The sequence below is a fragment of the Argentina silus genome (genome assembly GCF_951799395.1).
Source record: "Argentina silus genome assembly, chromosome: 2".
Classification (NCBI taxonomy): Eukaryota; Metazoa; Chordata; class Actinopteri; order Argentiniformes; family Argentinidae; genus Argentina; species Argentina silus.
This window is the reverse complement of record NC_139656.1, coordinates 20,150,408-20,166,842: the sequence shown is the minus strand read 5'-3', so window position 1 is coordinate 20,166,842 and position 16,435 is coordinate 20,150,408. Positions and strand designations below refer to the sequence as shown.

Below are 16,435 nucleotides of genomic sequence, written 5' to 3'. Positions count from 1 at the left end.
AGAACCCAGTTACTTTTAGAAATGGTCCCAAGAGATGAATGTCTGTGTTAGGTCAAACAGATTGACACCTGGCAGCTCTGTAGATCTTGAGTGTTGGACACATGGCACCCCTTACCTCTACCAGAGGTGACAGGATGTAACACCACAGCCACCGCTGAGCTTCAACACCAGCACAGCCTTGCAGATGATTAGGACTTCTAGGAAACGATCAACTATCAGTAGAACTGGACCAGACAGATGGAACCAATTGAGCCACTTGTTCACTCTTGATCTCTGAGCGAGCCAGAGGGTGGTAGTCCCAGAGAAATGTAAAGTACGCATGCGAGGCAGTCGTGCCATTGCAGGCCAAGGTGTGCTGCAAACAGGAAGTAATTGCTATTTGTGTCTCTCTGCTTTACATTTATTTGGCACTCGCATGCACTCGCTCGCTGGGATGTAGCGCAATAGTGGACAAGTGGTTATTGATCGATGAACAGGTCATCTAGTATTAGTGCTGGTGTAATGGTTTTACAGGTGTAATGAATATCAAGCTACGTGGCTTATAAATACATACGATAGAACGCTACAATGCTCTTAGTTTTGCAATAGTTAGAGATCAACAGTAATAATATTAATGTATTTTCTGACAGCCCATAACTCACTTTGTTTTTAAATGCTATATTGTTGATAGTAGCCTGTGTTCATTCGAGAGGTGTTTTTGTTTTTTTGCTCTTTCTCTCCCCACTACCTTTACCCCTCTTACCGTGCCAAGCCACCATTAACATGAATAATATGAATGACGGGTGGTATGGTGCACTGAAGGAGACCATCCAGGCACAGCAGAACCAGCTGGTGTGGGTTTCAGAGGGCAAGGTGAGACACTCACTGCAGCCACTAATGATCAAACACTTACTGGATCGGTGCATTGAATTGTAATGTCAATCTAATCTACTATGAAAATGTCAAACAATTTAATATTTCATTTTCCAACAATAAACTTTATTTTCTTTCTTGTTGAATTTCTCTCTCTCCTGCTGTCATGTTCCTCTCATTTTTTCTCTCCTTTTCTCCCCTCCCGTGTCATCTCTTCTCCCCCTCCCCTCCCCTCTCCTCCTCCCCTCCTCTCCCTGTCCTGGCCTCAGGCGGACGGTGCTCCAGATGATGATCTGGACCTCCATGATGACCGCCTGTCGTACCTGTCGGCTCCAGGCAGTGAGTACTCCATGTACAGCACAGACAGCCGTCACACCTCCGACTACGAGGACACGGACACGGAGGGCGGCGCCTACACCGACCAGGAGCTGGACGAGACCCTGAATGACGAGGTGGGCCTGCCCACGGGGCCTGCCATCACCCGCTCTTCCGAGCCCGTCCGCGAGGACCCGCCCGTCATCCAGGAACCGCCCGGCTATGCCGGGTACCAGCACATGGTGCAGCCCGACTCCCTGAACCGCATCGACCCGGCCGGGTTCAAGGCGACCGTGCCCCAGCAGGTACCGTTTATGAGAGCCGTGCGTCTGCCCTGTTGTCTCGAAGCCGTGGTGTGCGTGAGGAGGGTGTTCTGGAGGCGCTATTGAAGCAGTGTTTTAAAACAGTATTTATCTATCGCAACAGGAAAAAAAAACGTGGAAAGAAAATTGTGGCCAAGTATTTATCATTGTTTGTTTGTTTGTTTGTTTGTGTGTGTGGGTGTGTGTGTGTGTACGTGTGTTTTTTTATTTTTGAAAAAAAAAGAAAGAAACTAAAACAAAAGCAAGAATAAGCTTCATTGTTCTATTCTGTAACCACAACCTGTCTTAGTGTGACTGTTGGTGTTGATGTTCTCACTGGGGAGAAGCTGAAGCTTTTGTGTCTGTTAAGTGTCTGTATTGGTACCCACCTCTGTGCACTTCCTAGTTGTTTCACTTGTGATTCGGACTGATGTGATACCAGAAAGTATTATGTGCATGTCGGAAATGTCAGTGTTATACGTATTGCTGTAAATGTATTTATCTGGGTCGATTGACTGTAATGATATCCAAGTTTGTCTTCTGATGTGTCCTAAAAAAAAAAAAAGAAGGAAGCGCTAAACATTGTACTGTAATCTAGAATTAAAATCCGATCAGAGTACGTTATCAACAGAAACTTTGTCCTGTTGCAAATTCTTACATGGCATTGATCTCCTAAAGCCATTGGTTGAGTTGTGAGGCTGGTAAGTGGCTGAGCCAGTCTGAGGAGCAGAGGGGCTGTAGTAAAGGTGTGCCCCCACCGCAGCAGCGCCTGTATTAAACATTTCTGAACCACTTCACAGAAAGCAGAGGCTGCTCCCGCCATGCCTTCACTCCCCCAGCAGCCTGAGCCCTTGGCTGAAACAGCGCCCCCTGCTGTCGACAACACTGTAATTGTAGCGGGTTTGAACCCTGAGGAGCCTCCCGCTGCTCCCCAGAGTGACCCCAGCCCCGAGGCTGGCTTGCTTAGGATGCCCACCCCTGAGCTAGCTCAGCCCCCAACACCTGAACCCCTACAATCCGGACCGCCCAGTTCAGAACCAAAGGTACCCGCTGCCGTCCATCTTCCAGACGTGGCCTGACCGACACCCGTCCTGCTGACGCTGCCTGCCTGTGTACCGCCACGCTTTCCTTTCACTCCTGCATGCCTGCTGTCTACTGTGTGCTGCTGAGAGAGAGAGAGTGTGTGTGTGAGAGAGAGAGACTTAGTGTGACTGTGCACTTGTAAACAACAGTGGGCTCGGAAGGGACTGCTGCCTTGGCACCCACATAGAGAAGAGCAGCGAAGAACCTGAGGCTCTCACTGTTGCTTACCCTCTTTGCATGGCTACAACATGTTTGAGTTGATTTTCTCTTCTGTTAAACAGTAGACATAGAATCAGTAGTGGTGGATTGTTGGATGCCAACTGAATGGACCTTTTAATTATGTTGGATTTTTAGGCAACATTCTTAAAAGTCATCAATCAGTGTTTTGGACATGTTTTATTGCCTGAGTTTGATTTGTAGCCATATGCATAACAGTGGAGAATGTCACTGATTTTAACTAAATTTAAGAATTTCTGATTTCAAAATAGTCCAATGGCTCCTTTTCAAATGTCAGGATTTTGAATATGGTTTAGTGTGTACAACAGATTCATGCTTGTATGGTGATAGATACTTTATTGGAATCATTAATTTTGGCTTGTAATGTTATCAAGATTTTTTTCTTTCTTTCTTTTTTTTTTTATCAACTTTGTTTCTTTTTTTCATTTTTGGATGTTCTTGTTTAAACTGTTCTGATGTCTTCTAAGCTCCAGTGTGTATTTGGCTGCTCTGAGAAACCTGCATTCTGTTTACCTGACCAGTAACCCCCTCCTCTGAGTGTCTCTGTTTCAGGTCTTTCCTGCTCACTCTCTGCTTCAGTCTTCAGCAATTAATCTTGTTTTAATATTGTCCTTGGTCTGCTCTTCTTTGTTTTCATAAGTATTCACTTATGTGTCTATTTAATGGATATATGTGCCTCTTTTCTACCTATGTCCAATTCCTCACCATCAGTGTGTTGCCTTGTTCTTTTGGCAGATGTATCCGAGGGATCCCTATGGCTTAGAGGAGCCAGGTCGAGTGAACCACAGTGTGAAGCCGTCTCCAGCTGTGGGGCCGCCCGTGACCTACGACCCTCAGCCTCCATATCAGGACCAACAGCCATACAGAGATTATGATCACCCGCCCAGCCGCTATGACGGGAGCGGCTACCTGGAACCAAAGTATCGGAACTTTGATTCTCAACTGCACTACGAGAACAGCGTGCCTCACTACGACGAGCAGTGGCCCCACTACAACCAGCAGACCTCGGCACCAGCAGCCCAGCAGCACCCTCCCGGCTACGAGCAGCACCCGAGGCAGCCCTACGAGGATGGACCGGACCCAGAGTACAGCCCCCCTCAGCCACGATATGATGAGGCCCCCCTGGGCTACGAAGGACGGCCCCGCTACGGCAAACCAGGGCCGATGCGCTATGATGAGCCGCCTCCTCCCACCGCCGGCCCGGGATACGACCCTCGTCGATACGACCAAGAGCCCCACGCCTACCCCCCTGCAGCACGCTCCCCAGAGCCCCCCAAACAGTACTACGGGGACCCCGCCCAGAGGCCTGCCTACAACCAAGGACCACCACAGCACCGGGGCTACAAACCACAGCAGTATGAGCCCACCATGAACTCTGATGCCCCTGCGCCCCCTCCTAAAGTTGAGGCCCCGCCCTATCACGGAGAAGCAGTCATCACCACGGCGCCCAAACCCCTGCCCCCACCCACTAGTGTTCAGCCGGAGGACGACCCCGCCATGCGACCACAGTCGGTGCTGACCAGGGTGAAGATGTTTGAAAACAAGCGCTCTGTGTCAGTTGACCGAGCCAAAGAGGCCGGAGACGCTACAGGGCTGAGGGTAAGCATCTGGAAAACTCCTGTGCACGACTAATGTAACCATACATCCAGAATAGCCTACCTCTTCACAGTGATACCTAGTTGGTGTTGCACCTACAGGATTTGAGTAAATTAAAAGGTTCTTGTGCCAGGCAGTTGATTTGCCTTTTTTTCCATTTTGCTCCCCAGTCAGCAGATTTGCCAGCCAAACCAGGCACGGGTATCCCTAAAGCCAACTCTCTCAGCAATCTGGACCAGGAAAAGACTTTCAGGTAATGAGCCACCAGGGACTAAACCACTGAGCCCCACCAGAGCACAAGTCAGGCCCTGATGTGTCTATTAGAGCTCTGAAGTGGATAATAGGACTGCTGCTGCCCTCTCACACAGCTGCTGCTCTGGTATCATAGCGCTCCCTGGTGGACCCCAGAGGAATTAACATTCAATATTCTGAGGCCCTTTAATGCAGATTATTTTGATACAGCTGTTATAGCGATACTGAATGTAATCTATTTCAGAGGAATCAAATTGTTATTATTATTATTATTATTATTATTATTATTATTTGTAAAGCACATTGTCTACAGCAATGCAATACAATGAAATCTAAATTAAAACAAAGGGAGATATTAAAAACATACAATTAACATACAATACAATTTGTGGCTAGTGTCTCTCTCTGGGCTTTAGCTCCAATAATCAGTACGTCAGTCCTGGTTTAAGTGGAGAAAGTGTTGAGCCATCCAGGCATTTCAATCTGTAATACAATTGACTAAAATATATCAATAGAGCTTAGGTCCTCTAATGACACAGAAAAGTACAGCTGTATATCATCTGCGTAGCTATGAAAATCAATACTGTGCCTTCTGATAAGGCTACCTAAGGCTTGTCTTGTCAGTTTTGAAGAGTATTTTGATTCACACTTTGGTGTCATCCCGTCTGTCTCTCCAGAGTCCCTGAGCCTCAGAAGCCCCAGTCTAAGGTGGCAGATGACATTGTGCGCTCCAACCACTACAATCCAGACGAGGATGAGGAGTATTACAGGAAGCAGCTGTCTTACTTTGACCGCCGTAGCTTTGACGGCAAAGTGCCACCTCAGCCAGCCCCTGCTACCAATCTGGCACAACCACAAGCACAGCCCGGATACAACTACCCCAGGTAATACACGCATGCACGCACACACGCACGCACGCACACACACACACATCACGTTTGAAAGCAGTTACACACAGAACTGGCTATCAAGGTCGAAAGTAGTTACACACCTCCTCTAGGGAATCAGCCATTTTAATAAATTTGTTTTGTTTTGCAGAGAATTTCTATAGTTATATATGGTGATAAATGGGTTACAACCGTAGTGATTTTAACCTCAAGTCTATACATCTTTGTTAGATAAAGAACAAGGTCCTGTAAGAGAGAGACTTCATTGGCTGTGCTCTTGTTGTTTGTTCCAGGGCAGAGTCTGTGGAGACGGTGAGTCCTGTGGAGAAGAGATATGAACCTGTCCCCCAGGTGACCCCTGCTGCCCCGCCCGCCACACTGCCCAAACCAACCTCCCCTGAAGGTAAGAGCTGCTGTAAAGAACTGGCGCTTCAGTTGTAGACGGATTTTGTGGAGGCAGTAATTTAGTCATATGCTTGTCTGTGGGAGTGAATAGACGGTTGTGTGATGCATGGTGTGTAATAATAATAAGAGTGAATAGATAGATTTGATGCTGACCTATTTTGGGATATTTACTTCACTTGATACTTGCCATATTGTGTTGAGTCAGCATTGCTGTAGGGCCTATTTGTTCTGAAAACATAACTAAAACACCTTACAAACCTTACATCTGTCTCTTATCACACTTGTATGAAGTCTCTGAATCATATGTTTGCTTTAGATGTTTGAAAAGTAACTAAATATAAGCATTATCCATTTAAGAATAAACTGTATGTATATCTGCATTGTATATACCCTGCATATTCAGTATGAGAGCTAATTGACCTTTCTTCTCTGCAAACACACACCCAGTGAGTCCTTTGCCTGATGCTCACGACTCCCCCAAAGCCAAGTCGGGCCATGAAGACACGGTCCAGAGTAACTACCTGCCCCAGAAGAGCTACCCTGAGAAGTCCCCTGTCAACGGCACAGAGCAGCCTGCCAAGCCCCCCGGAGCCCCAGCCACCTCTAGCTACAACCGCTATGTGCCCAAGCCCTACACCAACTCCGCCAGGCCCTTTGAGCGCAAGTTTGACAGCCCAAAGTTTAACCACAATCTGCTGCCCAACGACAGCCAGAGCAAGGCAGACTTAGCCAACAAGGCCCCAGCCAACAGCACAGTCAAGCCCCTGAACTCCCCCCAGCCTACAGACCTGGACAGCGGCCTGGACACATTCACTCGCACGATGGACAACAGGTCCAAATACCAGCACAACAACATCAACGCTGTGCCCAAGGCCATCCCTGTCAGGTAAGAAGGGTTCACACCATTTCACACAATGCAAAAGCTAAGGTGCAGGGAGACAAGAGACCAGAAGACAGAAGAGGAGAGTCTATGCACAATTAAGATCATTGCACATTTCTGAGATGTACTGTGCCAAGCTTTCTAGTTACCTTTTTCATGCTTGGCACATACATATCTTAAATGTGCATGGTCCTTGAGTGTGCAGAGACACTCTTTCTTCAATTAGAGGGTTCAACAAAGTCCACTCCACTGACTGTGCTGTATTAAAGGTACAATCTATCTGCAGTAGTTCCTGCTGAGGAGTGTTGCATAGGTGGAGGGCAGAAGTGGTTTCTCTGTTTCTCACAGTACACTGCATGTAGGTAACACATGATATAGGGGTCAGTGCCTCTGCCTGTCCAGAAGGTGTCAGTAGAGTTCCAGAGGGCTGATAAGTGATTTAGTGAACTGTTCTCTCCCCAGCCCCAGTGCGCTGGAGGATGATGATGAAGACGAAGGCCACACGGTGGTGGCCACAGCCCGGGGGATCTTCAACTCCAACGGAGGGGTCCTGAGCTCCATCGAGACAGGGGTCAGCATCATCATCCCTCAGGGGGCCATCCCAGAGGGTGTGGAGCAGGAAATCTACTTCAAAGTGTGCCGGGACAACAGCATCCTTCCGCCACTGGACAAGGAGAAAGGTCAGACATTATTCTCGTAGACATTTAGACACGGGCCAGTACACTCACAGCCTTCTGCCATAACCCAGTGTCCTTAGTCTAGGGCAGTACCATGTCCCACCCAGTCTGCAAAGGGCAGAATTTTCCATCACTCAATTTACTGTGGAGCTCCCATTCCAGCCATTCTATTCTAGCCTGAAACAGGAGACGCTGTAATATGAACTGGCTTTCGTTTTCACTCTGAGGATTTGAACCTTAGGTGTTTTTGACCTGATCATTTCTTAAATTATGTAAGTAGACTTTTGGGTTACCTCAGTAGAATGTAACAGACCTTTCATGAGTATTGTCTCTCCAACCTCATGAGATCCTATTGTATTCACAGGGCATTCTGTCACCTCTCCGACTCTCTTCCTCTCTCTCTCCCTAGGATGTGTACATTTGTCCTTTGGTTTTAGATATGTGTCTGTGTGTGTGAGACTATGGTGTGTGTGAGAGAGTGTGAGTGTGTGTGAGACTATGGTGTATGTGTAACTGTGTGACTCTGGTTTGTATCTTTCCAGGAGAGACCCTACTCAGCCCTCTGGTGATGTGTGGCCCACACGGCCTCAAGTTCCTGAAGCCCGTGGAGCTGCGCCTACCTCACTGTGCGTCTATGACCCCTGATGGTTGGTCTTTTGCTCTAAAATCCTCCGACTCCTCGTCGGGTACGCTGTCCTCTCTCTGTCCTTTTGGGGTCTTTGGGTTGGCTGTGTGACAAATTGAATGTTGTGGGTCACTTTTATGATTTTGTTTTCATTCATTCAGTTATTCCCTGACTCATTCACTGGTTGATTTATTTTATGTGGTCTTCAGATCAGAGTTCTCTTCTCATTGCTTTTTCATGCTGAGACTTCTTCTGCCTGTGTTTTCCTCCACATGTGCATGTCACATTTTCGACCATTTTAATAGTTCCTTTTAGACATGTGTTGCCTTGATCAGTTTGTGTCATCGATATGATAGTTCTGTGTTGTCGAAATCATACTGCATGTTATACTACAAGTTATTTTTCTCACATAGCCACCCAAATGCACCCGAAATGCAGCTTTTTCCAGTCCTCCTAAAATTGGAAGAGGACTCCAATTGACGGCTCATTGGGCACAAGTAGATGTCCTGTAACGTGTGTGAGGTTGTAGGTTGGAGCAGTATCAGACCAGACCAGAGTACTGCCTCCCTCCTCTTTTATGTCTCCTAATGGTAAACTTGGCAATGCCCTGGATTAGCTACTAATTACCCCCATTTAGACTTGGGCTTCAGGGTCGGAATGAGACGCCTGCCTCGTTTGTTGTCCTAATGCATTGTGGGAGGATTACAGGGCTAGGCTCTAATCCTCTTATTGTTCTTTAGCTTCATTTAGACTCCACTGGCGTCTTCCTCTCGTTCAAACCCTTCTCCAGCGGGCATTGACTGAGGCCTTAGGTCTAATGGGAGTTCATCAGTAGAGGAGCAGCGTGGAAATGAGTTGTTCAGATAGAGCGCTGACTCTCCAGAAGTTTCAAACCTACCACAAATTATCACTGCATTTGGTACAATAAATAACCAATATATCAATTATATAACCAAAGTATTTAACCAGAACACACAACAGACGTCTTAAATAAATTAAGTGCTATTTGCATGTTAAAGTGCATTTATTGTATCTTATGTTTTTTAATCAGTGACAGTGTGCTTTTAGTAGTGAACTTCTGTATCAGTGGTGATCTGAGTCAAAGGAAGCACCTCTCAGTCAGACCTGGCATGGATCCTGTCTCTGGTGAACTCTGTCAGACTTCTAGGAGTCATAACACCCATCATGATGATGCATTATTCTTGCCTCTTGTGGGTTTCTATCAGAACAAATACAGCATGCTAAAAGCCTGCTGTTTCTCAGCACTTTGATCTGAAGATCTCATAAAACTACTTTACTCACATGGCCCAGAGGGAATGAATGTGATTATCTTACATGTGGACTACAGTGCTCAGTAAAGCAAGTGTATTGTGTTGTGGGAAATGGTACTGGGTCGTGGTACAGTTTTAGATTCTAAACCATACTTTGGTTCTAAAGCCATGTGCCTCTGAAAAGCGTTTTGGGGAAATGAGATTTCAAATAGGCTCTGCTGTGGAAGTAACAGTCTTGGATCAGGCCCGGGACCAGGGCAAAAAGTTAACACCCGCCAAATGCGGGTAGATTTTGGCATTGGCAGGTAAATCTGTCAATCTAACCAGCCACTTTGGCGGGTTACCAACAAAGGTTTGTGAATACTATGCTTCAATTTGAAAATGAAACTGGTGAAATCTGCAATTATTGTCACCGTTGATTGAACATTTGACCACACTCCTGCTGCTCCTGCCTCCTCCAGCTGACTGTAACTGCTGCGCATCTCACTCACGCTTTCAAACAAACCCCCCCCCCCCCCCTCACCCGAGTCTATGCACTTTTTTAGTTACAACAGCGTCTCTGGTTACAACCTAAAATAAGGCATAACTGTCAGATTCAACTACACAGCATGAGAGAGCACGAGATAGCGACTTGCATGCGACCGTGTGACATAGAAAACATGCAGGGAAAATAAAGGAATAGGTGTGCAACTTAAAGCCTACAGGAGGTTCGTTCTGCGCAGGGAGTATATTGGTTTAAAGAAATTCGCTGGTAAAAAATCTGAGTGGCTGGTGAATTTTTTTTCATCCACCAGACACCTTGGCTGGTAGACCAAAAGGTTAATTTTATGCCCTGCCTGGGTCCCACCCTTAATTCCAAATTATAGTTCCACACTCTGTCCTTACGATGGCAAGAGCTATACTTTGCAATCAAGTGTGGTTGGAGAGATGCAATGTTAAGTTTACGTCTGCTTTGTCCAATTACATTCTGGGGTGTGTACCACCATCAGCACACAGTACACATGGCTTTAATTGAACACAGACTTTAAAGTTCTGTTTTTAGAGCTTGCTGATTGTTTTGCTTACAAGTGCATTTATGTGTTATGCATCATACCCTTTCCCCACCTACTATCATTACCATTTTCCTTGTGTTCCTCAGGTGACCCCAAAAGCTGGCAGAACCAATCTCTCCCAGGAGACCCCAACTACCTGGTGGGCGCCAACTGTGTGTCTGTGCTCATCGACCACTTCTGAAGAGGGCAACAGCTGGTCTGTTACTGATTGTGCAACCATGGGAAAAGAAGATGAGGGTCCCCTCCACACACACACACACACACACACACACACACACAGAGCCCTTTCCACACTACAAAATGAAGAGTATGTCTTCACCCAGTGATCCAGCGTGTTGCTCACTGTGCCCATGGAAGTTGCCAGGAGACTGTTGTGCTCCTGTGTGCTATCCTATGTGCTATCCTTTGACTCTGGTTGAGGTCCTGAAGTAAACAGAAAACACAAAAAAAACTCTTAAACCATTGATGGAATGCATGCCCTGTACCACTAAGTAATGAATCACATTTTAAGTCAAGTTTAACTAAATTGTTACATAACAGGAAAGATGGTTTGTGAATTTTTACTATTTAAGTAGATAGACATACATGTAGATGTATGTATACTATATATATGCATACAGTATATATAGTATACTTTGGTATAGATATCATTAAATTCAATGCAATTCCATAAACTGAATTCAGGAATGAAAACTACCAACCATCAACTGTTTTGTTGCAGTAATTGACTGACTGGAAATACATCATTTAAATACATTGACTTTTGTTTTGAAGGATCTGTGAAGGTTTGATCTAATGAAGGTGATAATGATGATAAAGGTGATGATGGTGAGGGTGATGTTTACAAGCACCTGCAGGAGCAGAGAGCATGAAGATAGTCTACTGTGGGATGGATTTGAAGCCCAGCTTATGCCTCTAGAAGGTTCCCTCTGTGACAAGAATGGCTCTTCTCTCTTAAAGTAATTTTTTGAAGTAAACTTTTTATTGATTATTAGAACTCTACTGCTGTATCGAGATCTATGCATGTGCTATGACTCAGGTCCAGAAGCCTGCTCAGTTCGTCACATTAATACCCTGTCTCACACTAACAAGCAGTAATGCCTTATCTGCAGATTATTCACTTTTTCAATAAAAACCTCTGGGTTAAGTTATAAGTTATGGATAACATGAAGTTTTCTCTTGCCATTTTGTCAACCCACTGTATAAATGAACTTGGGTTTAGCACACAAGAACAGATGAGGTTAATAAAGGTATGCTTTCTTTATCTGCTATGCATATGACTTCAGAAAAAAAGACAAAAAAAAGAAGTGGCTGTACATAAAGCTAGCATATGGCCTTGATTATTGGTTTGTAAATGAACTTTTGTATGTCTTTGTTATTTTGTATAAAACTTAGAGAAAACTGTTTTAAAAAACTAAATAAAATGAACATGGTTATCTTTGTATTCTGGTTATACCCTTGAGCCTTGGAACTTGTAACTTAGCAGTAATACATTCACATTTTCTACCAATATATTCACATTACATATGAAGATTAACACAAAATCTTTGTATGCTTATTACAAAAGAGGAAAGTGCTTGGGTTAAACACCTTTAAAAACATGTTTTTTAAAAAAAGGAAAAAAAAAAAAAAAAGGTGTACTCTAAACGTTTCCCCTTGGTTTGTGATACTGGATGCTGTATTGTGTGCCCTGAAATGTATTTTTGTACTAATAGACAATATATTATGGCACACTAGTACTATTTTCTTTAGATAAGATAACACAGCTTCAATTGGATATTAGCTCTTCACGTGTGGCTGACTTTTTTTTCTCCTTTGCAACACAATTTTAAGTATACCACTGTATTAATGAATAAAATCATTTTCAAGTAAAGTATGTTGTTATTTGTAAGTTATTTTATTGTTGTGTGTCATGCATATTCCATCCTAAAGGTTTGATGCCCAAAGATATGGATTTGAAACCACTACAAATTCGTTTTCCTGCTTGTAGTAGACTTGGATTCCATGTCTGATCTCCATCCCCACTGTACAAAGCTGCGAGGGGAAGGTATCTACTGTATTTCTGCATGGTAGAAATGTATTACCATATTTCACAGTTAGGTGGAGCAAGACAGCTCTGTGAATGCGGTTCCACAAGGTCAGCAACACAGTTCAAATATATAGACTGCAGTACCCTATGCATTATCTCCCAATCTACCGCAGGTCAAGTAATCTCATTCATTGCAACAAATAAGTGACACATCAGAACTTAATGAAAGAAAACAAACAAACATGCTTGGACAATAACAGGGAACATTACTTTGACATCCTGCTTTTCATGCTTTTAAGCCAGACCTGTGTACATTATATGACTTTACCAGGAAAATGAATTCCAGATTTCAGTAAAGGTCAAATACTTGGAATAGGAAAAATGCTCATAAATTGTCCTCCATCATTGGCAACAATTAAGAGGGAGAAGACCGACCACCCACTAGACAAACTCCACAACTCTCCCCCAGGTCGTTGGAAATGAGAGTAGTAAATTTTTAGCCAGTGAAATATGTGTACAAATTCACAAAATAGACTTGTGTCGTTACATCATTTACATGTATATTATAGACCGTCACAACCCAATGTGAATTTTAGGACTGAATGATGAGATATCTGACCATTGTTTTGAAAGCATGTTACTGTTAAAGGCTATTACAACTCAGTGAAAAGGGTAAAGTCGGTTGTCACTTAGTTAATTCTTATCTTTTACAGTATAATATGCAGAGCCTAGGTGCATTGATGTTCAGTAGTCCTACCAGAAGGAGAGCATTGTTTTGGACAGTGTATGATCTATTTTACAAGCGCACACAATTCATCTGAATGGTTATTGGCAGTAGGCTAGCGTGTAGTGTTGGTACCGGTATTGATTTATGACTTACACAAATAAACATTAGCTTATGATGACTGCATAGCACTGCAAAATCACTTATTTATACAATTATTTGTATTGTATGACGCAATCCACATCGACAGAACACATTGAAGGCAGAGTAGCCTCTATTACAACTGGGTGTACCGCACTAAACACCTCAATACGCAGTATAGCAAGCGACCAAATAACCGCGTGCATCTCCTCATCCCAGTGTCGTAGATTTGCCGTCGTCTGTGAAAAACCCTGCGCCTGTGAATCATCATACCCGACCATGCACACTCCGTGCAGGTACTGCTTATAACAGCTTTTGTAATACCTACGCCAGATGGTGCACACCGCAGAATTGCCTTATCATTTCTGCTTTTCGTTTTTTTCTCTAAATTAGCCTACTCTCCTTTTGTGTGAATGAGGTGGATGCTCTCTCCATACATCAGAAATCATCTTCTCTCGCACCGACTCAAAGCCTGTGGAGGCAAGTGCAACAATGATGCAAGGCTCTTTAAATTTCATCCAAAAGCAATGGAAATGTGGAAGCGGAATGACGCGTCGTGGACTATTCTGATGGAGCATTTTTTACAACCTTTCCCTTGAAAAACCTGGTAACCTTTGATGTTAAATCGTTGTCTTGAGTCTTTGCTGAATGTATTTGGGTAACACAGGATACCTCTCCATCACTCACCATTGCTGAATTGAAGAACCAGTTACGCGTCTTCAGTTGGAGAACATTATTGCTTGGATGGGGTCTCTTTTAGTGGAATAATTAGATAGTAGATTTGACTAAACGACAATTGAGCGGAAGTGTTTTCCTGTGAGTTGTCACTTCTGGACGCTGTTAGAGAAATAGCTCTACTATTCCAATAGTTCACTCATCGAGCCCGTTTGGTCGTGACAATGCCAGTCAATGCAATGCCCCGGGGCCGGTCACTCAGTCCGGCGTCCCTGTCCCGTAGCCTCTCCAGACTCAGGGAGTTTCGGACTCGGACTCGGATCATGCTGTCTCTGGGAGTTTCTCAGATGGTTTTGGGAAGTCTGATTTTGGCCGTGAGTTTCGCCGCACTGGCACTCACTACCTCGCCAAGGGTCAGACATTCGTGTCCGTTTTGGGCAGGTTTCTCAGTAAGTATTTTGTATATGAACTATCAGACCTGTACGTGTTTTCGCAACTGTAAACAGTGGACTAATTTGTCTTTTATGTGCTTCTATTAATTCAATTTTTCCAAGTTTCCCAACCTCAGCTTTCAGTTTTTCACCTATGGAATAGAATTTTCTGGTGGCTCTGTTAAATATAATGTCTCTATCAGCTAGAACAATGAATGCACAGTGCTATGTCATGTTGTTAAGGGTTGGGATAGTCACAGATTCTTGTTCTGACATTTATTTGGGGTTAGCAGCTGGACCATCAGTGTCATGGGTTGTATTTGGCAGAGCCAGGGACTGTCCTCCCCTTGTACTGCTGGTCATATCAGGGAGAGAGTGGTCTTATCAATTTATTTCAAAGGCATTCTCATTCTCATTATCTCTCTCTCTCTGTCTCACTGAGAAACATAGGCACATGCACATGCACACACACACACACACACACACACACACACACACACACACACACACACACACACACACTCAAAGCAAATTCAAATTTGCATTGTGTAAGATTGTCTTTGTGGGACAATGTTTTCTATGCCTGAAATGTTCATGGCAGTCCCTCTAAATATTTATAATGGCACACTTCCTTGATTTCCTGCCAGATCCAGCTAGTGCATGGAGCAGGGAGGATGTTCCATTAATTATAGAGGCACTGAGGCAGTGTGTAGGGGGTGATGGGTGGTCTCTGGCATTGTGCGTGTGTGTGTGTGTGTGTGTGTGTGTGTGTGTGTGTGTGTGAGTGCCTGCGTGCCTGCATTAGTGCGTGTGTACGTGCGTGTGTGCGTGCGTGCGTTAGTGCGTGTTTGTGTGTGTGTGAACAGGCATGCTTGCGGGTGTGGGTGTGTGTGTGCACAGACCATCAAAGATAAACAATCACAAGGTGAAAGGTCAGATTGTGATTGATTCCTTGGTTACTATGGGTACTATGTCACCTGTAGTTTGAGAATGCGTCTTTCTACATATATGTTTCTATAAAGGAATAAGGTTCTGATAATTCGTGTGAAAAGCAAGACATGTACAATGTTACTACCATACATATATCTGGTCTTGTAAACAGGACAATGGGCCTTTCTCAGTTGTTAGAAACTTCATTCTTCATGTCCTCTCCTCTGTCTTCCTCTCACTTCCTTCTCAAAAAGCATTGGAGGACAATACAGTATCTAAGTGGAGGAACATAGATCTTCTCCACCAATGTGTTTTGAGCAGGAAGGAGAGGACAGAGGAGAGGACACAATGAATCAAGTTTATAACAATTGAGAACAAATGACTTCTATGGATGAGGTCAATATTGCCAATATGGTTTGTGAATGTACAGTTTGTTGGTCCAACACATTAGTTTAATGCCTATTCTGGTGAGTGTAATAAGCTGCTGGGTCGGCCTCCTACTGTATGTGAACTTGTGTGTTTGTGTGTTTGTGTGTGTGTGTGTGTGTGTGTGTGTGTGTGTGTGTGTGTGTGTGTGTGTGTGTGTGTGTGTGTGTGTGTGTGTGTGTCTGTGCGTGCTTGTGTCTAGAGGCAGTGAGTGTGAAACGAATAACTGTTTTGATGAAGGTTAGCCTGCAGGCTTTTGTCACTCCGCCTTTCTACATTTGTTCTGGAGGTGTGGTGATTTATATATCATAAGCCTGCATTGATAGAGCCAACGAAATATGCCTCAATTCATACATTTTAACCACCATTGTGCACCTCTCTTTGTGTGTGTGTTACTGTGCTTGAATGTATACTGTATGAAGAATCAAAATGTATCCCTGCCCACCCCCCCGCCCCCCCGGCCTAACTAAAGCACGACTCCGTAGTACTCCATACCTGACTTCAGAGTCTAGGGAGGCCCTTTGATGTTGTCGGTAGGGTGAGTCGATAATGAACGGGCTGTGCCCTACGCTGGTTGGTGTATACCCTGTATCGTTTATCTTGTATCTCTTTGAATTGAACGAACCATGAGGTATTTTGTTTTAA

General features: G+C 44.4%; 2 protein-coding genes across 8 annotated transcripts in view; both read left to right on the top strand.

Moving 5' to 3' along the window:
* Positions 1 to 12,301, top strand: part of tjp1a (tight junction protein 1a) — a 48,705-nt gene extending 36,404 nt beyond the window's left edge. For 5 of the 7 annotated variants that reach the window (XM_083664968.1, XM_083664965.1, XM_083664966.1 and 2 more), the window contains 11 exons: positions 752 to 852; positions 1,122 to 1,472; positions 2,270 to 2,512; positions 3,525 to 4,388; positions 4,556 to 4,638; positions 5,315 to 5,521; positions 5,818 to 5,927; positions 6,377 to 6,815; positions 7,272 to 7,489; positions 8,029 to 8,172; positions 10,521 to 12,301. In XM_083664968.1, the coding sequence (XP_083521094.1) occupies positions 752 to 852; positions 1,122 to 1,472; positions 2,270 to 2,512; positions 3,525 to 4,388; positions 4,556 to 4,638; positions 5,315 to 5,521; positions 5,818 to 5,927; positions 6,377 to 6,815; positions 7,272 to 7,489; positions 8,029 to 8,172; positions 10,521 to 10,615 (2,855 nt within the window). In that variant the 3' untranslated portion in view covers positions 10,616 to 12,301. The remainder of the gene's footprint in view (positions 1 to 751; positions 853 to 1,121; positions 1,473 to 2,269; positions 2,513 to 3,524; positions 4,389 to 4,555; positions 4,639 to 5,314; positions 5,522 to 5,817; positions 5,928 to 6,376; positions 6,816 to 7,271; positions 7,490 to 8,028; positions 8,173 to 10,520) is intronic. The other 2 variants (XM_083664970.1, XM_083664969.1) reach the window with 2 other exon arrangements.
* Positions 12,302 to 14,227: 1,926 nt separating this feature from the next.
* The window catches only part of fam189a1 (family with sequence similarity 189 member A1), a gene marked incomplete at both ends in the record, with an annotated part of 76,307 nt that continues 74,099 nt past the window's right edge, over positions 14,228 to 16,435 (top strand). The window contains one exon of the mRNA XM_083665499.1: positions 14,228 to 14,452. Coding sequence (XP_083521625.1) covers positions 14,228 to 14,452 — 225 coding nt within the window. The remainder of the gene's footprint in view (positions 14,453 to 16,435) is intronic.